This window comes from Oryzias melastigma, linkage group LG24 (assembly GCF_002922805.2).
Source record: "Oryzias melastigma strain HK-1 linkage group LG24, ASM292280v2, whole genome shotgun sequence".
NCBI lineage: Eukaryota > Metazoa > Chordata > Actinopteri > Beloniformes > Adrianichthyidae > Oryzias > Oryzias melastigma.
Window position 1 is genome coordinate 10762844 of NC_050535.1, and position 24526 is coordinate 10787369.

The window sequence follows — 24526 nt, forward strand, 5'->3', positions numbered from 1 at the left end:
TAAAATAAATTCAAGAATACTAATCTTTTGATCTGTATAAGAAAAATATCAAAGTTTAAGAGGAAAACAATCAGATTCTCTTCCATGTTTGTTTTGGACAACACTTCTTCTGCCACCGTCAGTAGAAAATACTTATACTTAGATGCAGCTCCTTCTAGAGGTTGTTAGAGGAAAGAACTGTTAAAGAACAAACAGTGTTTACTGGGAAAATAAATATATGGGCCTATTTATTTATAAAAAATGCATGAAGGTAAATTAAAGAGTGATGATTGTAAGAGTCATTGGTATGAAAAACAAACTAAAGAGAAGTTTGTAGAGTTTCTAATGAGGAAAGATGAAGAAGAAGTTGGTGAATTTACATACAACCAAAAAACTTCCTCTTTGATGTACAAAACTTTATTTCTGAATCAAATGCAGACATTTCCTGATGCAGAGTTAAGGGTGTTCGATTGACTTCGTGGGATTGACTCCACGGTTCATCGGAACCGAGTCTTGTCCTCGTTTCTGGACCTCTTTGGGGAGCGGCTGTGGCTGCGGTGGGATCGGTCTTGATCGTCTTTCTCGTGTTTGCCCCGAGACTTTCTGTGCTTGTGGTCCCGGTCTCTGGAGCGAGAGCGGGAGCGCTGGCGGCCGGACTTCCTGTCATGTCTGCCGTCGTCGCCGCCCTGCAGGAGAAGAACCGACAAACCTCAGCGTTTCCACTAAACCCAAATGGTCTACAAAGTCCAAATGTCTCCAAATCTCCTGCAGGTCAAAGGTCAGGCATTACCCTGTGCTTCTTGGACTTCCTGCTGTCCTCCTCGTCAGAATGATGGTGGTGCTTCTTGTGTTTCTTCTCAGAATGCCGATAGCTTGTCACCTCATCGTCCTCATCAATCACAAGGTCATACTTGGAGCTTTTGGAGCAAAGTCAAGGATCAGATCAGACAAAAGAAAGTTCACCTTTTGACCCTGCGAAGAGAAACCACAGTGTTTTCAGGATACTCTTGTTTCGGCTTCGCTTGATCCTTCAGAGTCAGTTTGGATCGGCTCTCCAGGTCCTTCTCGTAGTCTTTGAAGTCCTCTTTAGTGTACTTCCCACCTGCAGCGATGAAGACGAGCAAATGAGACCACTGAAGGATCAGCGACAGTCATCTCTTCCAGAAGGTACCTTTTCCTTTCCACTTGATCTTTGCGACTGACTGACTGAAGTCCACGTGGATCCGGCGGTCGTCGATGAGCACGTTGTCCATCTTGAAGTACGCCTTCTCACAATCTTCTTGCTGTCAACGCAAAAAAACGGGAACAAATTCAGAAGTTTTGTGGTAAACTCGATAAGAAGACGATAAATTTGTCCAAAAAGTCTCAGAGTCGTCATGCTCGAGTTTCAGCAGCAGCTTCAAAAGAAAAGCTTCAAAAGGATGGAGAACGTTCTTTCTAGAGCAGACGTGGTTTTAACCACACAACTAGAGCATGAAAGTCTCTCATGTCTTTACATCAACACGTTTCAGATTTAACAGGTTTTTTTTTTACTTTTTAACTAAATAAATCTGCTCTTGTGTTTGACGAACGCTTTGGTTAAACTGAGCGAGGCGTATCCATGGTAACCGGAAACAGGTTTTATTCAAGCACACATCCAGGGTTACATGATAATATTGATTACCGATAATTATAGGGCAATAGTGAACAGTATAACGCCATGCCGATAATTCCAATAAGAAAATTTTTGTATTGGAAAAATATCCTTGTTACATTGCTATTAAAGTTAAAGTCTTAACATTTGTTCTGACCATTGAAATGGACTTTCTCAATGTGAAAACACTAATACTGTTTGTACTACCTGATCAAACAATTTCTGCAAATTTGTTGGAATATTTAAGAGTCATACGCTCTTACTTTGTATTTGCAAATCCTTTTTTTTCTTAAGTATTTTAAAAAATATATGCTGATTATGGGCTGCAAGAGGCCAGAAAACATTGAGTATTGATTAGAAAAAGTCATTATGAGCATTACTACAAACATCCACTGAGGAAGACCTCTGATGAAGACAAGAAACCAAAGGTGGTGAGGATTAAAAAGAGAAGTTGGGGACTTTCCATCTGTGGCCCCAAAAAGTCAATCTATTCAGTCAAAGTGAGGCGGCTCCACAGCGCCCTCTGATGGGGAACTGACAAACTCCAGCTTCTTTCAATGGGAGTCTTGCTTCCTTTTGAAAACATTTTAATCACTTTTCAAAAGATCAAAAATGAATCAATAAGAGGAAATCATGGGGTTTTTGACCCGCTTACAGAACATGCTAATGTATTCTAGTCGCTAAGCAGATCTGAATTAGATGTTTGTATCTAACGACTAGATAACTTCTACCAAAATCCCAACGATAAGTGTAGAAAGTGCAGAAATTCATTCTGTAATCTAGGAGGCAATGAAGAAAAATATGTTTCTTATAAAAAGGAACGTGAGCGCTAATTGCTAATGCTAGCCTTTAAATGTGAAATAGCCAAATTTGTGGTGAAATTAAGTGTTTCATTAATAGATAAGAAAGGAAATTGGCTATGTGAGCATCCCTGCATGCTAGTTTTTTTTTTTTTTTTTTTACAAAGACTTCATGGAAATTTCTCGGACATTGGATTTTGGAATTGTAAATTGGGACATCCTAAAAACATGGAAAACGTACAGTATAGTGCACTATGTAGTGAGATAATTCAGTCACAACCCAAAATCTCGTTTTTATAGCCACTTAATTTCATTTACACCCTCCTAACTTACATTATTTTAATAATATTGGTAAAAATAACTGCACAAACGAAGATCAATCAGCAGGATTGACTGCGTGACACTCCGACTCTGACTCTGTCTGACAGAGAAACCACAAGAATGAAACTGTTCATCCAACTACAACATATCTGAACTATTTGAGCTGTGTTGACAGATCGAATTGGCTCGTATGTCACTGACTTCTGTAATGAAAAAAAGATCTGCAATAAAAAACAAAAACATGTTTAACTTGAACTAATAGAACTTGTTTTACTTGGATCTATAAAGCCTGCTCTCCTCAGAGACGCCAGTTCATGAAAAAGCCTCATTGTTTCACCTACAGGAATTCAAAAAAACGTTCTGATTCATCTTTTGACCAATCAGAGCAGAAAAAATGCTGTTATTCTGGTAAAAGTGATGCAATCTCAGCCCTCGAAATCTGGTCTAAATGAGATACTCGCAGCTTTCTATCTTTTACGGGGCGCTCTGCACGGAAAGTTACAACAGACAAAACTCAGTATTTCCAGGAATCCCTGATCCTGTTACTGGAAGGACGAATATCAGGGAGGAGGAATGATTGCAAGCAAGTGAGGGAAATGAGGAACAAATTCAGAGAATTTCTGTTCCTTTTTTGTTATTTATCAGTCGCAGAAACAAGTTTTCTTTGTTTGAATTCCATACTTTGACAGACTGAATTCAGATTATGTTGTGTAAGATGTTTTGATCACTTTGACGGTGAGGATAAAGAAAACTAAAAGTGATCATGGGAGATATTTATTAATGATTGATTAGTTATAAGGTCCATTAATACAGAATAATAAAAACAGAATTCTGTCAATTAATTTGAGATAGTTGAAGGATAAAAGTTATTTTTGTTTAAAAAAAATATAATTTTGCTCCCAAAACAAATTAATTATAATGTTTTTGTACCACAAAAGATTTTTTTAAGAAAAAATGTGCTTCATATCATATCTTTTGAGTTTCCATAAATTAGAAAATTAAAGCCTTTGATTAACAAAACTAACTTTCTTTAAGTTTAACTTTAATCAAAAAGAATTTAAATGTTTTCAACAAAGCTTCTTTGTGTCCTTAAATAGTAACGTCTGTATTTAATTGTATTGAGGATTAAACAAAGAAAAAAATTTTTACTGATCAACATGTATTTATTGTTTGTTTTAAGGGAATTGTCAGAATTGTGCAAAAAACACTTATTAAAAAAATGTTTTCATTAGTATAAAGAGAAACAAACTGTAAAAACAAAAACACTATTTTAGTCGGTCGTCTTTCTGTGTTCTTGTAACAATAAATTCTTAATTAGGCTTTAAGAGGAAACAGTGTCAAGAAGTTCAAATCCCTTCGTTAAAAAACAGTTTGGCCAAACGCCAGCCGGAAGATTCAGATTAGTTTTGACTCACGCTCAGAGAATCTTCAAAGAACTGGATTGTAAGGACTCAGGAAGAAGGAAAGGAGATCTTCTGGGTCAGATTGATGACATTTTTCTTAGATTACAAATAGTAAATTGTGGTTGTTTGACACTCGCATATGGAAAACGCCTCAAACTCTCAAACCTGCGAATAGAAATGAAAACAAACAGAAAGTCTGATAATCGGAAGACTTGAAGAAAGTTCAGGTGAGGCCATAAGGAGGGACTGCATGTGTTTGGGATCAGTCTAACTCCTGAAGTCTTTACAAAAAACCATATGATTTTTTGGATTTTCATCAAAAAATATTCATATGTTGAAACTATTTAAATAAAGGAAGCAAACCTAAATGAGCTCCTCACATCAGATCTGAGGCTGACTCAATCAGACCCCCCAAAAGTTTGTGTAGACGTGCTTTTTTGAGGGTGTACTAAACCCCAGATGTCAACAAACCACAAACTGAAACATCAAATCGAAGAAAGAAAAAAAATAAAAAATCACAGCAGAGTTATTGCCTCACAGTAAAATTTGTAGTTGTAATCCTAACTGATTTAGTTCTTAAACACTTCTTTTAACTCCTGTAACTCTTGAATCATTATTCTGAAGCAGAGAAAAGCAGCCCTGCACTGATATACAACATTTAGTGAAGTGATCAACCGGCCTAAATTGGTTCATTCTATCGTTATGCATCTCTTAACGTATCGGTGCACAGATTTAATCCACGGCAGAATCCACAGAATTGTTACTTTTAAACAAACTTTTCTTTAAAAAAGTTCGGAAAAGTCATGGCAGTGAGTTTGCTGTCAGAAATGTAATTTTAGGTCAACCGAGCGTTAGCATTAGCCGCACTATGGGGAATTCCATTAAACGTTAGCATCAAGCTGGCGGACATTAGCTTTTATGTGCTAAATCGATTTATTTTCGTATGTATCGATTATTGGTTTATTATTTTATCAACCTAGCCGTAATGTGAACAGTCAAAGATTTACGTCTTGTCTTTGAGCGTGTTTTTCAGGCCAGCAACATTTTTAGCAATAAAGGGTTAAAAGCTTCTTGGATTTAACAAAGATGTTTAAGAATTGTGTTTTTGGCATTGGCGTATTTCTTTTTTTTGTCCTAAAGGATATTCATATCTGACAGCAGTGGATGCGGTTTATCCTTTTCTGACATAAACCTGGCTGTGAGGGTTTGGAGTGTCTGAGTTGGTCAGAAGTCTGAAAACTGCTGAGTGTATAACAACTGTGTGTATCGAAAAGGATAAACGTTCCACGATTAAACAGATATGAGTTTAGACTGAAGATAAATATTTTTAGGAGTGTTTGTTTGTTACAAATCTCCTTTGGACATTAACATGATGTGTTTATTTCAAAAAGAGGGAAATGCTAAAAATATCACAAAATGAATTCTGGTGTGGGAGTTTACAGGTCAAAGTCAGATTTTGAAGGACAATCTGGCCTCAAAGAAATAAGTTTGTTACTCTGCTTCTGTGGTCCTGATACATGGGGGACTCACCTTCTCAAACTCGATGAAGGCGTAGCACAGCGAGTCCCCGCTTTTCCAGTCTCTGATGATCTCGCAGCTGCAGGATGGGAACAGATGATGTTTCAGGACAAACCGAGGATTTTCATAAGCTCAAAAACTCATTCTGAGGACCGACTCGAACCTTTTGATGGTCCCAAAGCGAGAAAAGATGATCTCCAGGTCTTCGTCTGTGGTGACGGGGTTGAGTTTGCACACGAACAGAACGTTTTCTGGAGGCTTCACGTCTGCATCGGGGAGGTCGCCCACCTGCGTAGAACCCCAGCAGCTGAGAGAAGACATCGCTGAAAGTGGGGGTCTCTACCCTGTAGACGCTTTCCTCACCATCTCCAGCAGGATGGCTTGAGTCTTGGCCTCTTTCTCCTTCAGCCTCTCCTCCAGTTCCTCTGCACTCCTCCCATCTGTGTCGTCAATCGCTTCGTCTGCTCCGATGCGGCCGCTCTGCAGACCAACGTGATAACCACTTCTTCAACAATCAATCTCATCTTATTCGGTTACAATCTATCCATCGACAGTTCTTTTCAAAAAGATGCTTAAGGTGGTGGAGTCAGACACAAACTTTATTTCTGAGACTTTTCTTAAAGGAAATTCATCAGTTCAGATTTTATTTAGAATAAATGGAGTGGTTCTCACATCCAGCTGCTCCTTTGTGGGCTCAGGGGATCGATCCGGCACCGGGAGGTCAGGAGGGTCATCAAACGGATCCTCCAGGATCACCGTGTGGTTTATCCTGGGCAGGAAACGTCAGTGAACAATGTTCTGACTACGGAGGCTGTCCAGTTTCAGCAACATGGAGTGATTAAAACAAACTTCGCATATTTGTTTTGTTTAAATACATCATCACTTTGTGAATAAAACTTCTACCTTTAATTAGGTAAAAATGACTGACTCCTTTCACCAGCAAACAGAATCCATTTGGATCAAAACATTTATTGTTTAAACGGAAGCGGATTTGCAGCCCAAACAGTGACTCTGCTCCGTTTTTAGAGCTCTCACCTGATGTCCTGAAACGGGACAAAATCCTTGTCGACGAAGGTCTCGTTGATCTGCTTCAAGACGTCCATCCCTTCAGTCACTTCTCCAAACACGGTATGAACTCCGTCCAGGTAGTCCAAATTCTCCCCTGTTGTAATGAGAAACTGAAGGAAGGCATCCATGAATCAGATCAAAGTGAGTCCGGATAAAAAAAACTTTCTGAGGTTCATTCTTTGATCATTATCTGATGGTTTTCCTTTTCACCTGAGATCCGTGCTGGTCGTTTCCATTGTTCACCATGGAGACCGTTCCCTTCTTCTTGTGTTTGATGCGGGGCACCTTCTCAGCATCGAAGAAACGGGCCTGGTCTCCATAGAGCTTACTGCAAACCCAGAGAGAAACGTCAATACAAGGCAGAAGTCCAAGAGCACAGAAGAACCAAAGACTGTCAACCTGACCTGTAGATAGACTCTCCACCACGTCCGGATCCTGTGGGGTCTCCAGTCTGAGCCATGAAGTCTCTCTGAAAAAAACCAACAGGCTGACTGCAGATCCATTCATTAAAACCCAGTGAATAGAGTGACAGTGCTAACGTATGTGAGGGAAAACATCAGCTCTGATCTCTTTGATATTATTGGATAAACACAGAAAAAACTTCCTGTTTGAAGCTGGTTTAATAACATGATCCAGGTCAGTTCACAAAGCGTCTTCTATTTATTTTCTAATAAAGTCAAGTATGACAATAAATAAATATTTATGAATAGTGTAATTATCATGGATAACTCATTGTAACCCTAATCCCATCACATTTCCTAATAACATTAACTCAGATTCATTTTTTTAAATAAAATAATAATTCATTAAAGAGCAGGTATAAGATAATTATTTAAAAAATTATATTTATTAAAAGAAAATACAATTTCATCTGTTTATCAATAGTTCATGTTGTTTTAACTGAAGATTTTCTCTTTTTTTGGGTTTTTCTTGTCACACTATTGTCTATACTGAATAAAAACAAGTTTAAAATACTAAAACTAACTAACATTTGACATCACACACTCTCCGTTAATCTAAATACTAACTATAAAGAGCAGAAACTCTGTTTTATGTGAACATGTTAGACTCTGGCGCCCTCATCAGTACGAGGTTGTCACTGAGGGCCAGCATCCTGCCTGTTTTTCCATTTACCCCTGCTGCTTCTATTTGGGGGAACTGAACAGATTTGATAAATCAAAAGTGGGCTCTTCAAGGAGCAGATGATCGATGAAGCGAGTTTAAAACTGACAAGTGTAGAACATAACACAGTGCCAACACCCACCTGCACATTGTGGAACAGGCAGTAGTTGTAGTATTTAATCTTGCAGAGCTTCAGGAAATTCAGACACGCTGTGAAGATAAAAGTAAACAATCTGTTATGTTTTTGCAGGATCTAATACAAAAAATGTTTCACCCTATTTGACAAGACATGCAAGGATTCAACCATATAAAAGCTCCAGAGGGAATACTGGGAAAATTATAAAGAAATAAAATAAAAAAAAATAAATAACTTTTACAAGAATAAAAATAGAGGACATCAGAATTTCTTAAAATCTTTGGACATTTTTAGAAATACCATTAAAAGTAGGAGCCTCAGATAAATATATATTTTTAAGAAGACAAAGTTGGAGAGATTTGTGTTATTAGTGTGTAAGATGTAAATACACAAAAAAAGAGTTAATATTTGTTTATCAAGGTGTAATAATATTTTTTGAGAAGGAAAGTAAAATGTATATATATATATTATCATCTCAGAATATTAAAGTCGATTTAAAATGGTACACTTAGGACATTGTGTGTGTTTTAGAGGTTTTTAATTCAGGGTTAAATTGAATCTTAAGCATAACCAAACAAATCTAAAACCTTAACAAAACATAAGAAAATTAGGTAAAAGAATACCTCAATACAAAGTAAAATGTGATTCGAAGGGAAAACTTTATTTATATAACTTCAATTTATGAAGCTTGTATGCACATTTTTACATTATAATTGAAAATATCCTTTAGAGATAAGCAAAATATTTAATTTTAAGGTTTAAATGACTGTTTCTGTAAGTTGTACATAGCTAGCTAGATGCTAACTAAATCAGATACCTCTTTTTATTTTGGCAGCTTTCTGTGAATTGTTGCTCTTTAGAAAAATATGTAATTTCTTAACTGTATTTTTGAAAATTATATTGCATTAATGATATTCTGCCAGATAATAGATTCAAGTGAAAAATATTCAAAAAGCAGATAGTTTGAAGTAGTAAACAAGCCACCCCAGCGGCGGCTAACAGGTTAGCCGCCCCGGCTAATTCCTAACATTCTTAGCTCTCATTGTTGCTCATTTGAAATAACTTCTGTCTATAAAAGAAGGTAAAAGAAAGCTAAACTCTGTATATTTGTCACCTTTCGGTCTCTCCTCCGTGAACAAATCTATCACAATATCCCCCAGCGTTGTTTCAAGGAGCACCGCCATACTGACGTCTAGATCTCGCGAGAACGGCACGCGCTGAGATAAAGTACGCATGCGCAGTTGTACTTAACAGTATTTTCTTTTTCCTTCTCCTCTGTGTTGTGGTTCGTTTTCAGATTTACTCAGAAACAGAGATGACGGCGGTCAAAGGTTGGGTTGTATTTGTGCTTGTGGTTTCACTTTGTAATGCGGAGACTCCTGGAAGGCCGCTGAGCACGGTAAGAAAAAACATTCACAGAATTACGCCGTTGTTTTCATGCTAGCTTAGCATTAGCTTCCCAAGTGTGGCTGACGGGAAACTGAAATCCCACCTGAGCCGTTTGTCTGATGTTTTTCTTTTTTCCTGACGCGTTCTACAGGAAAATATCCTGATAAACGTGACGGCAGACACAGAACTGCAGGAGTCAAAAAACTTACAGGTGAAATAATGTCAACTTTACATCCAAATGGTCATTTTCTTCAGAGTTGTTAAGCTTTATTATTATTATTTTCAGATCAGCTTTAATGTTTCAGTGGGAGAAGAACAGATTCTGGTTAATGACTTCCCGGTGGAGCTGTCGGGAGTCACCAGGTTTCCCTGTCAAGCTCTTATTTGTGAGTTTCTTCTCTAAATGAAACATCTACACAAATCCAAAGCAATCTCACTTTTTTTATTTATAAAATAGAAAAACAACAACTTCATTTAGAGGTTTGATTAAACTCATTTTGGATTGATTTTCGTGTTTATTCAAACATTAAAAAAAGAACAAAATAGTATAAAATCCACCTTTTTCTGCAAACGTTCTGTCATTGGATCTGGGAATCAGAACACTCAAAAATACTGTCTTGTTTTGCTCTCGATCCCTCTCTGATGGAACAGGTGCTGTCTATTAAAATGCCTTCCTGCCCCAGATTGCACCCCTCCCTTATATCATAGCTTTGATCTTAGTGAATGACAACTCTGTTGCTTTACAGTGTGACAGAGCCTTTATCTCTACACTGATGGTTCTCACTTAAATAGCCCTCTGGGTAAATCACCCCAAACGTGGCGCCCAGAGGAACAAAAGTTAAGTGGTTCCTCTTTGGTCTGCTACACACTGACTTCAAGATCCAATATCCAAGCTTAAAACAGAAAAAAAATCTATTCGTTTATTTGTGTGTGTGTTTTGAATGTTTATTGTTAATGTGCTATCATGCAGATGGAAACTAGCTTGATCTGGTATTAGCTGGTTCAAATCCCAGCTTGGAGCTTTCTGTGCATGTGTGGGATTCCCCGCACACAGTTCAAAAACAGGCCTTGTAGGTCACTCTAAAGTAGGGGGTCTCCAAACTACTGCTAGCGGGCCGCATCCAGCCTGTCCCCCCATATATTATCAGAGACGCATTGTTATTTTTTCCTCAGTCTGGCTTCTCAAAACCCACATAAACGTGACTTTTTATTCCACTCTTCTGCAGTCGGAACTATGTCAGGAGAGGATAGAGTTTAATTTTAAAAATGTTTTAATATTATTTTTTTCTGTGAAGATTGCAGAAATCAAATATTAAAAAATTTGCTGTGTGTGGCTTTCTGGAGAACCATAAATGTTTACGTCTAGGGTGTGATTGTTACACTTTTTCTGTTAGCCTTCAAACCGCACCCGGCCCCACACCAGAGGAGAAAATGGTTATGTGGCCCTCACAAGAAAAGGTTTGGGGACTTATGCTCTAAAGTGTCCCTAGGTGTGAGTGTGCTACCCAGGACGTACCCCACCTTTGCCCAACAGGGCGTAGGATAGGCTCCAGCAACTAAAAATTATTGGACATTAAAGAATCAATGCTGGATTTAAAAAAATGCATCACATAAGGACCTTTCTCTGCAATTTTCACATCTCTATTTTTCAGAAAGTGCAGATGCAGTCACATACAAACATGGGATTCATAGTCACAACGAATCTATTTTAGAGTTAATATATTTTTTTTTCTTGTTTGTTTACTTTCACTCCGTACCGCTGTTTGGTCCCTTGCTTGTGAAGTGTTTTATTTATAACGACAGGCTGGCCTTTTTTTTCCAAGATGAGTCAGTTTTATTTTCCCGCTGGAACTGTCTTTGCAGTGAATAGCATCAATGGAAGCAGAGAGTTTGAGTCTGGAGACTTGGTTTCCACGGTAACCAGAGTGATGGTGAGCCAAAACCGGCTCTACAGCGACTTGGAGGAGGTGCTGGCTCTGCAGCTCTTCAGCGAAGTGATAGAACTGGAGGGAAAAGAGGTAACCGGCCGAGCAGAGCATGAATGAACCCATCACCAGGTCCGGCCCCGCAGAGCTTTGGGACTCTTGTGTTGTTTAGGTCCAGCAGCCGGACATGTGTGAGGTGAAAATCCTGATGAGTCCAGACTTCCAGAAGCTGGGTCAGTTCACCAACGTCTACCCCATCGGACACAGCGACATCTTCAAGTTTCCACGAGAGAACGACGTGGTCGTCACCGACCCGCCGAGTTCTAGGAGGGGTCAGTTAAAGTCCTCATTGTCCTGATAGTTGCACAGATCATCAGTTTTATATAAAAAAAAAAAAAATCAAGGAAGTAAATTGAGTTTAATAATTTTTGTTTTATTCCAAAATACAAATATTCTACGACACGTTTTTAGATCCCATTTTTTACTAAATTGTTTTGAATGTTCTGTGTCCTCAGATGAAGAGCAGCTCATGACCCACACCACCAGCCAGTACCCCCACACGGAGAAGCAGGCCGACACCACCCAGGAGGAGGTGGCGGCTCCAGGAAAGCTCCCAGAGACCCCCCTGCGAATGGACCCCCTCCTGCTGTACAATGACGGGTACGAATACACGGACGACAGGGACCAGAGCCGCTCGGATCAGAACCAGAGTGAAGCGTCGTCGTCGTACTCGGTAAGAGGAGGGATGGATCCTAACGGTGGGGGGTGGGGTTTCAGGGAATCCGGACTGTGTGACCGCTCTGCTCCCATCAGGCCATGTGTCGCTGGGTGGAGGAGATGAGGGAGCGTCTGCGCGTCTTCTGCTTCAAGTCGCTGCCGGTTTTCTTCCTGGTGATGGGCGTGGTTGTGATCGGCGTCGTGGGATCAGGATTCATCGTCAAGATCCTAGATTTGTTCTTCCCGGCGTGTGACCACAAGTGAGTCTGAATCTGTAGGAAGCAAGCTTATAAATCAGGGGTCTGCAACCTTCAACACTTAAAGAGACATTTGGGTCGATTTCTCACTGACCACAACCCAGTAGGAGCCACACGTCCTGAAGAAAAATAACACTTTGTGTTTATGTTGTTGTTGTTATTTTTATGAGAAATATACATTTACTATTATTTTCTGGTGTAAATAAAACAAACTTTAAGAGAAAATAGTTTTTTTTTTCCAAATATGAAACAGTTTATAACTTTTAACAGAGGTTTCCTTTCAAAATAAAAGACTTCCTGTGCCACATAGGATTATTTCAATGGTGCTAATCTAGTGGTAGGTAGTGTAATGTCAGCAATGAAGAAAAAAACATTTTATTTTTAAATGTTTGTGGTGCTTCTTGGCCAGAAATTCATAAATCATTTGGTGGTCTATTTTTCAGGCACATTTTGCACCTCAACCCCATCACTCTGATGCCCGAGGAGGAGAAGCAGAACCTTCTGGAAATCCTAGAACCAGAGCAGGAAGAGAAGGAACCTTGAGCTTCACGTCGGCCAGCTCCCTCTCTCTCTGACCTGACTCGTTTCGACAGTTTTGTAGCGCCGGCTCTGCTCCACGATCCCACCGGATCGGCCCTGATCCCAGCTGATCAGCCTGTTTGACTCTTCAGCCCTCAAACAGGAGCAGTTGTCATGAGAACCCCCAAATTCAGCCTCACATTGAGCCCCCCAAAGGAGGACGAAGACTAACGGCGCTCCCTCCACACGCAGTCATTTTTTTTTTCACTATAAAGTTAAAGTAGGCGATCTCCTGCATCCTTTAAAACACTAATTCTGAATGTCAGTTCCTTCAGATTTGCATAAAGAGTGAAGCGAGTTTGCATGTTTGCTCTGGTCTGTAAACCGAACATAAACTTTAAGACTTTCAGGACCTGAGTGGTTGTATGAACTCTTTTTTTTTTTTTTTTTGTCTGTTTTTTCTAAAGAAGTTGCAGCAGAAATCTGCAAATGAAAACAAAACAAAAGCATGTTTCCTAAAAGGTGCAAGTTAGATTTCAACTGATGCACTAAGAGAACTAGTAGCTGTTCTTTCTGATGCAGACCGTCTCTCTGGATGTTTGTTACAGAGCTGCTGCTGTTTGTTTATCCTCTGCATGGCTCACCTTTCTTTTTCTAGACGTCACTTCAAACTGCGGAACGGTTGAGGTTCTTCCTGTTTGATGAGGCAGGCGGCCGGCTCTGATTCTGCTGCCGGTGGCGCTCCGTGCCGGTCGTGTGACCGTCAGAAGGAAAGTACATTCAGGTGGACTTCAGCGTGCACAAGGGTGGAACCAGGAGGTTCCTGATCTGAGCAGAACCAGCCAGGAAATGGGTTTTATGAGCAAAATGGTGTGAAAGTGATGCTTAAACGGGACGTTAAACATGCTGTTTAATGGTTTGTGTTTTTAGCTGTGTGAAGTTCAAATGAACGGCGTTTCAGTTTGATTTTGCTCTAAATAAAATGTTTCTTCACAACTTTCCCGCTTTTGCTTTTTGCTGCAGTCTGCAACAAAGATGGAATTTTTTCTTTAGCAAAATTGATTCAATTGGAACCAAAATTTTATGTAAACCTTTCTGTACATTAGTCTGAAGAACAATGAGTTTAATTAAAAATAAAACAAGTAGATCCTTAAAGAAAAACAACTCATTTATTTCAAACGGTAAAAATACTGTTCAATAAACCTAAAATTTTATTAGAAATGCACGTTTTTAAGCTCTCTATCATATTATTCCAAAAAAACAAAGAAATGCTTAATTTCTTTAAAGGAAAAGGCAAAGATGTTTTATCTGGGCTGGGGACTGGCACAGACCCAGATCTGGACCCCTTGTGGCTGCTTACTGTATTGAGGCAGTAGCGTTAGGGTCCACTGGACCAGAGATCCGCATAAAGATCCTTGAAATTGTTTTTACAGGACAAGAATCTGCTGAAAAAACAGCATCATTAACACCTTGTTTCACATTTTCTATTGAAACAGCGACCTGATTCCTCTTCTCCTCTTTCGTTCTCTGAACATAGAGGCAAACAGCTGCTCACAAGAACGATGGTTTTTATGTAAATACGTCTGCTGAGTTCACTGAGGGCCAAACTGGTTTTTATCAAAGCGTGCGTTGTACATTTGCAAACTGGTTTGGTTTTTCTTGTGTTTGTGGTGCCGAGTCATGACCACAAACAAAGACCCACATGCTGTCTGCAGGAGCGAGTTAAAAGTTTAAAATCCAGTCGACAAAAAAAATGGTGGATCAATTTCCACAATACATCAATGCAAAAAAATGACTGCTTGTGGAAAACAAGCACATTTTTAGGCCTATTTATAGGTAAAGACAGCCTGTACGGGAAGAATTAGTATTAATGTTTAAAAGACAAAGTTTAGAATCAAACGTAGTTTTTTGTCCAAAAAACCCAGATTTGTGCTCATTCCAAGACAAATAGTCGTTTTTAATACAGAAAGTTAGAACTTTAATTTTAATATCATTGTTTAATTCCCAAAAAACAAACAAAAAAAGGTAGGTGCAAGAAATTTTCACTTATAAAGGATTTCAAAATGAGCCCTGGAAAACAGTATGTGAATCCTGAATCGAGCAGGAGAGCATTTATCTCTCTGTTTGTGTGAAGATCTTCAGCAGTTCAATTTCTGAAGTTTTTGCGTCAAGTAAACAAAGAAAAAGGTAGGAAGGCATTATTTAGAAGAATGTTGAGTTCAGTTTGACTCAATTCCAGAGAGCTGAATGAACCAGACATAAACGCAAAAAACAATTTTAAATCAAGATTGTAGTGTTTCTTTAATTTATTAAATTCACAGTCAAAAAAGGCATTTACAGACAAATCAAGTAAAAGAAAGCAGAAATAACGGGATTGGTTCCGGAGTGCAAAATGTCCTTTCTTTATCTTGTAAATGTCCAAAAAAATCTAACGGTCAGTTCTTAAAGTCTTTGAGTTAAAGATGTTTGGCCACTGTAACAACTTCCTCAAAATGGTTTGGAGGAGAAGCTCCTTCAGCACGATCCAAACTCTTCAATCCACTTCTCGTACTTCTCCAGATCGGCCGCAGATACAGACTTGGACACTTTCTTTAAAGCCGACTCGAAGTCCTCCATGGTGGTGGGCATGTGCATCTCGTCCCGGGAGATGTTGCGGATCTCCTCCGGGGTGAGTCCCTCGATGATGCGCCTCATGGCCATCAGAGAGGCGTCTCTGCAGACGGGGAAGCAGGATCACAGGATGCAGGTGAGCTTCTGTTATCGGTCTTTCTGCTCTAGTCTGATGATGAGGCCTGACCTGCACACGTTGGTGATGTCTGCTCCCGAGTAGCCGTCCATCTGCTCGGCGATCTTGTCCAGGTCCACGTTGCTGGCTAGCTCCAGCTCTCGCAGGTTAATCCGGAGCAGCTCCACTCTCCCCTTCGCTGCAAACATCCAACAAACTTCATTTGAAAAAACTCTTGGATGTGTTTGACTGCTGAACTCAAGATCCACAAATACAGTCCTGAATAAGAAATATATGGTTCTAGATTCAGAATTATACTCGGGTGAATCGAAAAATCTTAACAAACAACAAGTATATTTAGTTAAATTAAAACAGCATAATAATTGTTTAAACTCATATCAATGGGAAGCTTTTCACTGAACGGTTTGGGGAAGAGAGCATACTTGACGGCAAAGGAATGTAAATTCTCTTCTCCAGCCGTCTCCTCAAAGCCTCGTCAATGTCCCATGGGAAGTTGGTGGCGGCCAGCACCATGACCATCTTCGATGGGTCTTCGTTCTCTGAAGCTCCACCAACGCCTGCAGGACAGTAACCAAGGCATTAATGATGAAAGCGTAGCAGCGACGCTAAGCCCCTCTGGAGCTCCATACCATCCATTTGCACCAGAAGCTCTGCCTTCACCCGTCTGCTGGACTCGTGCTCCTCTGATGTCCCTCTGCGGCTGCACATGGAATCGATCTCGTCTATGAAGATTGTAGTGGGAGCGTAGAAGCGAGCCTGAAAGAGTGGCTCTCGTCATGACAGAGTACTACAAATAAAATCTTAAAGAGATTTGTGTGAAAACGTCACCAGAATCAACAATAATAACCCGTAAGACGTTCTGTCTCTGGTGGAGAATCTATTAATTGTCTGGAGATCACGGCTTGAACATCATGATAAATAACACACTAAGGAGCATAATAAGTTGCTAGCCAACTGTAAATTCAGCCGTTTACAGAGCAGTATATCACAGCATTATCAACATAAAAGGCGGATTATAAATGTAGTATCATCGGTATAAAGGTAAACTGTCAGTGCCATCTAAAGTCAGATCGTCATAGTACCACTAAAAGAAAGGTTTGTCACAATATCCTTGGAATGAAAGCGGAATGTTGCAGTATTATCAGCATAAAAGTGGAACGTCGCATTATCATCAGCATAAAAGTGGAACGTCGCATTATCATCGACATAAAAGTGGAACGTCGCATTATCATCGGCATAAAAGTGGAACGTCGCATTATCATCGGCATAAAAGTGGAACGTCGCGTTATCATCGGCATAAAAGTGGAAAGTCGCGTTATCATCGGCATAAAAGTGGAACGTCGCATTATCATCGGCATAAAAGTGGAACGTCGCGTTATCATCGGCATAAACGTGGAACGTCGCATTATCATCGGCATAAACGTGGAACGTCGCATTATCATCGGCATAAACGTGGAACGTCGCTTTATCATCGGCATAAACGTGGAACGTCGCATTATCATCGGCATAAAAGTGGAATGTCGCATTATCATCGGCATAAACGTGGAACGTCGCATTATCATCGGCATAAAAGTGGAACGTCGCATTATCATCGGCATAAAAGTGGAATGTCGCATCATCATCGGCATAAAAGTGGAACGTCGCATTATCATCGGCATAAACGTGGAACGTCGCATTATCATCGGCATAAAAGTGGAATGTCGCATTATCATCGGCATAAAAGTGGAACGTCGCATTATCATCGGCATAAACGTGGAACGTCGCATTATCATCAGCATAAAAGTGGAACGTCGCATTATCATCGACAAAAGATGAAACTAAATCTATTCAAAATGGATTTGACCTTTTTATCTTAAAGAATATTAATAGACAATTTTAAAGGTTTCTTTCATTAAATTTAGTCTAAAGTGCTAAAAAGATCAAATGATCTCGGTCAGTTTAGGTAGAGCTCGACTGGATTCTTCATGGCTGACACTCAAAAATGTTCAGCAATTACTTTTTAGCTCATTAACGGGAAAAAGAATCTTGCATCTACATTAATCAGAGAAATATAAAACTGTTCTCTTGTAATTTATTAATAGACTTCATATAAGCATTTTTTAAATTTTGATAGAAAAAAACGAACTGTGCAAACTAATCTTTGTAACACATAATTGTCTTAAGCGTATTTAGCTTAAACATCAAAGCACAAATCCTCTAATTGGAAGATCATGTTTTCTCTTGAGTTGATGTTCAATAAGATCTCACCATTTCAAACAGCAGACGAACCAGCTTCTCAGACTCTCCTCTGTACTTGGAGGTCAGCGTGGACGAAGAAATGTTAAAGAATGTGGTTCTGCATTCAGTAGCAACTGCTTTAGCCAGGAGTGTCTTTCCTGTGCCTGGAGGTCCCACCATGAGCACCCCCTGAAGCGGACATCAAAGTATTTTAGAGAAAGTCAAACAGCAGGAAACGAAGCGCCCCACGTGCTTTAAAGCAGTACCTTCCATGGTCTTCTTATGCCTTTGAAAAATTCAGGCATCCACATGGGCAGCACCACCGCTTCCTTTAGCAGCTTTTTGGCCTCTTCCAAGTCTGCGATGTCATCCCTACAACAAAATCAGACAGATATTAAATTAGCTGATTATTTATTTCTTTTATTTGAACTTGTCCTGTCCAGCAGCTGAACAAACACATTTTTTCTTCTTCAGATTACACCTGTGACGTACCACTTCACGTTGGGATTCTGTGAAATGATATCTCTCTCCAGAGCCTCCACCAGGTCTTTGTCATATCCCGTCCCATCAAACCGCTTCACTTCCTTCTCCTGCGGAAAGTAAACACAACTGCAGCTCCTGGACAAACTGGACGGGCGGCCCGGCCTCCATTACCACAGCAAACAATCTTCTCACCTTATCTTCCTTTGCTTTGCCAGCTGCTTCCTTCTTCTCCTTGTCTTTGGGGGTTTTGTTGCGCTCTCCGGTGGGCCCTCGATGAGAGTGTCTCTGCTGGGCCTTCACCGCTGCGCTGAGCCGGTTGTTGGGCGGTTTGCTGTCTTTGTGGGGGTTTGCAGGGCGGCGGACGGGACACGGAGAGAATCTGAGGAGAAAAGCCAAATCTCACTTTTACAATTAACCTTGAAATTCTCTGGAAACCTTATTTGATCCATGACAGTAGAGCAAAAAAAGAAGAACTTGGTCCCAAAGGAACAATCAGGTGGACCTCTTAACAAAACTAAAGAACAGAACTGATGTCCTAATACTGGGGTCTCCAAACTGCGGCTCTTTGACCCCTCTATTGTTGCTCTCTGGTTAAAAGGAAAATAAAACATTTTTTAAAAAGTAAGTACACTCCTCCCCTCTTGCATTCCAAATATGAAGTACCTGCTGGCTTCAAAAAGCCTAAATTTCTATTGAGAAATAAACAGCTATTACTAGGAGTCCTGGCTGATCCGTTCGACACACATGTGGATCAAGGACTGTACAGTTGTTCTGAATCTGACTGACATGAATCATGACCTCAAAAAGGCCACTTAGGCTCAAAATCCTCCAATGTGTCCGGCAACAGGACAACAACCTGCCCAAGATGTAGCAATATAACAAAAAACTTAAAAGTCGCTCAGAGACAGACGCCGGGCCGGTCATTGTGGGACTCGCTAAACAAAGATTTGAATTAAGTCATGTTGAACCTTTTATTAATGACAAAAAGGTAATTAAATTAACTTAGGATGACTCTGGCTTATTGTAAGCAAAAGAAAAAAAAGCACAAAAATTGACAAAAAGCTATAAAAAAAGTGTGGCAACCCAGCTCACCTCTCCTTTCTAACTAAAATCAAGAGGTGAGTTACAATCACCAAAAAAAAAAAAAAAAAGTCTCCGCCCACAAACATGTGACCGATTACCTGCTCAATATGACCGCAAACAAAACTATGATCCAAAAACATTATTAATTTATCTTAATATAAACAACAGTTACATTCATGACTCCTACACAGGATGTTCCCGCCTTCACCCAACCGTGGGAGGAATAGGCTCCAGCAACCCCGTTCCCCTAAAAAGGAGTTAACCAGTTCGGAAATTACAAAAATTTTACAACGATGAGGATTTCAACATTTGATGAACGAGTTTTTACATTTAAAAAAGGTTTTCAGGTTTGGGGGGAAATTACTTTTTCCACACAGGAACATTTAGATTTGAATTCTTAAGAGAAACTGGTTTCATTTAAAAGCTGATTTATTGTGTTCTCCATTAAAATGTGTTTGATGATTAAGTGTTGGAAAAACACACAAACAAATGAAAAGTCAGCACAATACTTCCACAAAATAGATGAGTTCAACTTTTGAACTGAAAAGAACTTTTATTAAAACAAGCCTGTAAGACCTTAGATTTAGTCCAGAATTATAAAATAAACCTAATTAATCTAAAAATATTAAAATAATGATTGAGAAAACAGTAAACAAATAGAGCGAGGTTTACACCCAATCTTTCTGAAAGGCGACGGAGAACAAAACAAGCTCACATCAGGCCTCTAATCTGGATCACATGACTGCATCAGGACCTGAGAGGTTACACAACAGCAGAACCACAACTCATCCCGGAGTTTGTTCTTCTCCTAAAGAAGCTGAGGATTCAGACATACCTCTGCTCCGAGTGCAGAGGCCTCATGTCCCAGTCCTCGTGGTTACTGGCTTTAGCAGGCGTGTGCTCCAGCTGATGATTCTCCAGAGTGGATATGACTCCCTGGACCTGTTGGCTCTCTACACTGATTTCCTGCCACAGCTGAGAAACCAGAGAAGCATGTGTGAGAAGAAGATGTAGGGTTTCATCCTAATAGATCAAACGGGATGCAGTTGTGACCTGATGCCATCCCGGGTGAACGCTGCCGTCGCGGGCAGTGTGCTTGTTTCTTCTGATCTGCTCCAGCAGCCCGCGGTACAGAACGCTAGCCGAGCTGTAGTTCCCCAGCAGGGCGTACTCTCGCGCCAGCTTTATGTTCTCTCTGATCTCTCGCAGACTCATCCTGCCGGGGAAACAAATGAGCCCGTCAGCGACCGTGACACGCTCCTCTGTAAGGAGAGAAGGGGAGGGGTCAAGAAAATAGCTCACTAATTGGTGAAAAATGCAAACATTCATCAACTTTTCTTTATTTGCAGTTCTAAAAGGGTTCTTCAATCCCATATTTTACGTTTTATAGAACAATTAGCCAACAAATAACTAGAAAAAATAGAAAACTGTGCAGAAAAATATTCATATTCACTATAGATGGTTGTTAGAAGAACGGTTCTTCAGTAGTTAATTAGAAATTCACCTCTAAGTTGGGGGCATGTCGGTTGGTGCAAAGCAACCCCGCCCCCCTTCCCTTCTCCATTGACGAGAGCTCTTCTTTAAAAATGCATTTTTTGTCTACCCCGGATTCACCACTATTTGAGTAAGAAAATATTCATTTTTAAGCTTAATTTTCTTCACACTTCACCTTTATGTTACTAATGCCACAAGAACATGTTAAAAAACATAATTTACACCGGAGAAAAACAGGCAATCTACCAGAAAAATGTACATGAAAAAATATTTAAATATCTTAAAGATTGGTCAAATTATTGCACTGAAAATGAGTGACTAGAGTAGATAAACAGCTGAATTCCTTGTGTAAAAGACAAAGACGCAATCTAACAGGAGATCAAAGACCTGTCTCCAATTTAGAACATAATTTACGGAAAAACTGCTTGATAATTTTGCAAAAAAAAATCAATTATTCCCCCTAATTTTCAGATTTTTTTTTTCAGAGTTTTCATTTTCTGGCAGATTTCAGCCACTTTAGAAAAATGTAAATGAATGATTTAGGCAAAACAGACAATTAATTTAAAGATAAGAATAATACAGAAGTCTGAACTTTGTGTAGTATAATGAAAACAACAATTTTTTTGTTAAAGGAGCAAATATCAAAGGGAAGTCTGAGGAACTTTAGCTTAAGTGCAGGGGCGGAGCTACGGGGGAAAGGGGGGCAGTGGCCCCCACATCAAAAAGCGTTGCTCCTCCCATTTTTGTGTCAATATTAGCATCATTATTGACTAAGATTAGGAAATCATTAATACCAACTCATATTACCATTGGAGAAACAACGATTAAGATAAATATAACATTAAATGGCTGATGTTATTCCCACATATTTTTTGCGTATTTATAACGAGGTTGGTCGCACATATCAACACCGGAGCTCCAGAGTTTACTTTGATTTATTGTAATTTCTTTAATTGCCAACACAACGTAAGATTATGAAGGAGAAAAGCAGCTCAATTAGGTTGATCAGAATTAAAAGGTTAAGAGTATGTTAAAGATTTTGTGTTTAAACGTCGGCAGCGACACCTCAGGTGTTAACCTAACCCTTCCTCCGAGTCTTTGAGGCCTATAAAAAGTTGAGTGTTAGCTGTATGTATTTAGAAAATGAAGTCACTTGAATTAACTTGAACTTATATTAAAATAACAACTTCTCATTTGCTGGACCCCATATTTTTTAGCTCCGCCCCTGTTTAGGAGCATTTTTGAAAATCAATAAATGCACTACATTGGGGTGTCCAATTCAATCACACAGGGGGCCAAAATCCAAAACACACCTTAGTTTACGACAGAATAGAATAAACATTTATTTAACACTCTAAAACTATTTTTTAACATTACTATAAATAAAAACAGGCAGGAATATTAATCCAGAATAAATCAACTTTCAATATTTTACTTTTTGTAAAAACATATTTTGTCAAAAATGTATAATTTAGAAATAATATAAGATAACATCGGGCCATTAATAATAAAATAAAATGATCTGGAGGGCCGGATAGAATTACCTGGCGGGCCAGATTCGGCCCCCGGGCCTTGACTTTGACACATCCTAGACCCATGATATTTTTCCACCTAACTTTTTTTATTTATTTATTTTAAGCGAAGTTTAAAAGCTAATTCGGAATGGAGCAGCATTCCGGACTCCTTCACCGCGGCAGGAGTTTGGGTTGACCCCCGCGGAGGAACACGGAGCGCAGGCGGAGCCTCACCCAGCAGCTCCGTCTGCTCGTGGGCAGATAAGCCGCCTCACACTCACCGTCCTCGGCATAAAAACTCATTCTTCACCGTCACTCAGACCTGCTGCTCCCTTTATCACCAGTTTATCTCTCCTGCGTCAAACTAACTACAGATACGAACAACTTCATGAAACTACAATAGTTTAGCACACAGACACACACACGTATGAGGCGCCAAAAAGATTCGGTTCCACCCAGTTTCAACAGGACCTACATTCTCACGGCGGCTCCCGAACTCCTCTTCTCCCAAATCATAGAACCGTCCCAGAGTGCTCGACCCGGTACTTCTGAGGATCACGTGACAGCGGAAGTTTCTCTGTGCGCGGTCTAATCGTTTGATCAAGTTTTGACTTCCGCTCAATCACTTCAAAATAAAAGCTCGAAACTAAAAAGTAAAAACATTTAACATTTTATATTTCCACAACTCAGGAAGAAGATTAAAATGTAAAAAAAATGACATAATTATTCTTAACTGTAGAATTAAAAATAGAGAGCATTGATCATGTTATTTAGGATTTCTTTCTCAAAAGTCTTTATTCTTGATACATTTGGTTTGCTTAAAGTGAATCAGTTTGCTTACTCAGATAATCCAGAAAAAAAAAATCAGTCTGAATACACCCAAAGTGAAACCCTGGTCTGGGCCCAGGAACGCTCTCTGAGCTATCTTTCGAAGTATCTTGATGCGTTTCCAATCTCTGTTTTTATCTGAATTTCCTCACGAAGGATTTTCCATCCATCCATCTTCTTGACCGCTTCTTCCCTTTCGGGGTCGCGGGGGTGCCGGAGCCTATCCCGGCTACTGTTGGGCGAAGGCGGGGTACACCCTGGACAGGTCGCCAGTCTGTCTCAGGGCCTCAATCACACACACATTCACTCTCACATTCACACCTAGGGGCAATTTAGAGTCACCAATGAACCTATGAAGCATGTTTTTGGACGGTGGGAGGAAGCTGGAGTCCCCGGTGAAAACCCACGCATGCACGGGGGGAATATGCAAACTCCACACAGAAAGGTCCCAGCCGGGATTCGAACCGGGGCCTTCTCGCTGTGAGGCAAGAGCGCTAACCACTGCGCCACCGTGCAGCACGAAGGATTTTATTTTCTTAAAAACTTTTCATATATTTCTATAAAGTTTTTCATACATTTTTCATTTTCTTTAAAACATTTTTAATTATTGCTTTTTATTTACTTGTCTTAACTACTTTTTGATTTCCAATTACGGGTTATTTTCCTTTTTATGGTTTACTAAGAAGTTTATTGACTTGAAGAGTTTAAACACAGGAGTGAAGCAATAGAGGAGGAAGGGATACATGGGACTCAATGGTACTGGCTAAAAGTTGATTTCTGGTGTGAAGGTATTCAATGACCAGAAGTGTGCATGGTGGCAACACTCCCCAAAGGCCTTCAGGATCAAGGGACAAAGGGGATGGGATCCAGAGAAAATTATTTCCAGGTCTTCTCCCTCTTCAAATAAATTTGGTTAATTTAACCTCTTGGGTTGTTCTTCTCCTTTAGCAAAAAAGAACACAGGGCGAGGTTTTCGGATGGGAAATCATGTCTCAACAAATGGGGGCTCGTCCGGGATCGTCAGGGAGACGAAGGCCATCATTCAAGACAAGATTTCCTCCAAGTCTGTGTGATGTTTCCATCTGAAGAGGGACAGTTTCCAACATTTTCAATGTTCTTATGCTAATGTAACAGACAATTTTAATTCGTCTTTGTTGATTTGTGCTGAAACGGAACAGTTCATTTGGAGGAGGGGACCTATATGACTCAATTTTAATTTCCCTTTGGTTTTCTTTGTGCACATGACAGTTACATGATGAAAGGTAACAAATGGACTTCTGGGTAGGTGAATGGAAAGGACAGAAGAAAGGTGGTCCAGAGAACATGTCTCTATGAGCTCCTTCTTCAGCCAACTATACTAATAATAATGTGATT

At 39.8% G+C, this 24526-nt stretch overlaps 3 protein-coding genes across 4 annotated transcripts; 1 reads left to right on the forward strand and 2 right to left on the reverse strand.

Annotated features, from left to right (window-relative positions):
* Positions 1–378: 378 nt before the first annotated feature.
* Positions 379–9224, reverse strand: ppil4 (peptidylprolyl isomerase (cyclophilin)-like 4). The gene is made up of 13 exons (XM_024291316.2): positions 9095–9224; positions 7987–8054; positions 7127–7191; positions 6933–7050; positions 6690–6832; positions 6327–6423; positions 6018–6134; positions 5818–5942; positions 5667–5733; positions 1151–1262; positions 985–1081; positions 770–896; positions 379–665 (listed from the first exon to the last, which is right to left on the reverse strand). Exons 1-13 carry the CDS (start codon positions 9213–9215, stop codon positions 477–479), a joined length of 1446 nt encoding a protein of 481 aa, XP_024147084.1. The 5' UTR covers positions 9216–9224; the 3' UTR covers positions 379–476.
* ginm1 (glycoprotein integral membrane 1) lies at positions 9203–13783 on the forward strand. Its single transcript, XM_024291318.2, has 8 exons — positions 9203–9379; positions 9521–9580; positions 9656–9755; positions 11233–11387; positions 11467–11626; positions 11810–12027; positions 12108–12271; positions 12712–13783. Exons 1-8 carry the CDS (start codon positions 9296–9298, stop codon positions 12809–12811), a joined length of 1041 nt encoding a protein of 346 aa, XP_024147086.1. The 5' UTR covers positions 9203–9295; the 3' UTR covers positions 12812–13783.
* Positions 13784–15062: 1279 nt separating this feature from the next.
* katna1 (katanin p60 (ATPase containing) subunit A 1) lies at positions 15063–22936 on the reverse strand. Of its 2 annotated transcripts, none has more exons than XM_024290412.2 (11): positions 22800–22936; positions 20370–20532; positions 20152–20291; positions 18426–18612; positions 18243–18340; positions 18017–18122; positions 17781–17939; positions 16163–16289; positions 15956–16090; positions 15585–15711; positions 15063–15500 (listed from the first exon to the last, which is right to left on the reverse strand). In XM_024290412.2, the coding sequence occupies exons 1-11, from the start codon at positions 22838–22840 to the stop codon at positions 15302–15304; spliced, it is 1482 nt and encodes a 493-aa protein (XP_024146180.1). In that variant the 5' UTR covers positions 22841–22936; the 3' UTR covers positions 15063–15301. The 2 variants fall into 2 exon arrangements, with proteins under 2 accessions (XP_024146180.1, XP_024146181.1); XM_024290413.1 differs by having other exon boundaries at positions 20370–20578.
* Between the last annotated feature and the right edge of the window lie 1590 nt (positions 22937–24526).

Bases quoted from the DNA above. Each gene is read 5' to 3' on its own strand.
- ppil4 (XM_024291316.2), bottom strand. From the start codon at position 9,215: ATGCGTACTTTATCTCAGCGCGTGCCGTTCTCGCGAGATCTAGACGTC. The intron at 5,734-5,817 runs GTTCGAGTCGGT...CCCATCCTGCAG, and splicing joins CGCTTTGGGACCATCAAAAG to CTGCGAGATCATCAGAGACT. The intron at 1,082-1,150 runs GTACCTTCTGGA...TCATCGCTGCAG, and splicing joins GATCAAGTGGAAAGGAAAAG to GTGGGAAGTACACTAAAGAG.
- ginm1 (XM_024291318.2), top strand. From the start codon at position 9,296: ATGACGGCGGTCAAAGGTTGGGTTGTATTTGTGCTTGTGGTTTCACTT. The intron at 9,756-11,232 runs GTGAGTTTCTTC...CTGTCTTTGCAG, and splicing joins TCCCTGTCAAGCTCTTATTT to TGAATAGCATCAATGGAAGC. The intron at 12,028-12,107 runs GTAAGAGGAGGG...TGCTCCCATCAG, and splicing joins AAGCGTCGTCGTCGTACTCG to GCCATGTGTCGCTGGGTGGA.
- katna1 (XM_024290412.2), bottom strand. From the start codon at position 22,840: ATGATTTGGGAGAAGAGGAGTTCGGGAGCCGCCGTGAGAAT. The intron at 20,292-20,369 runs GTCACAACTGCA...CTGGTTTCTCAG, and splicing joins TTCACCCGGGATGGCATCAG to CTGTGGCAGGAAATCAGTGT. The intron at 18,613-20,151 runs GTATGTCTGAAT...TTTTCTCCTCAG, and splicing joins CCTCTGCACTCGGAGCAGAG to ATTCTCTCCGTGTCCCGTCC.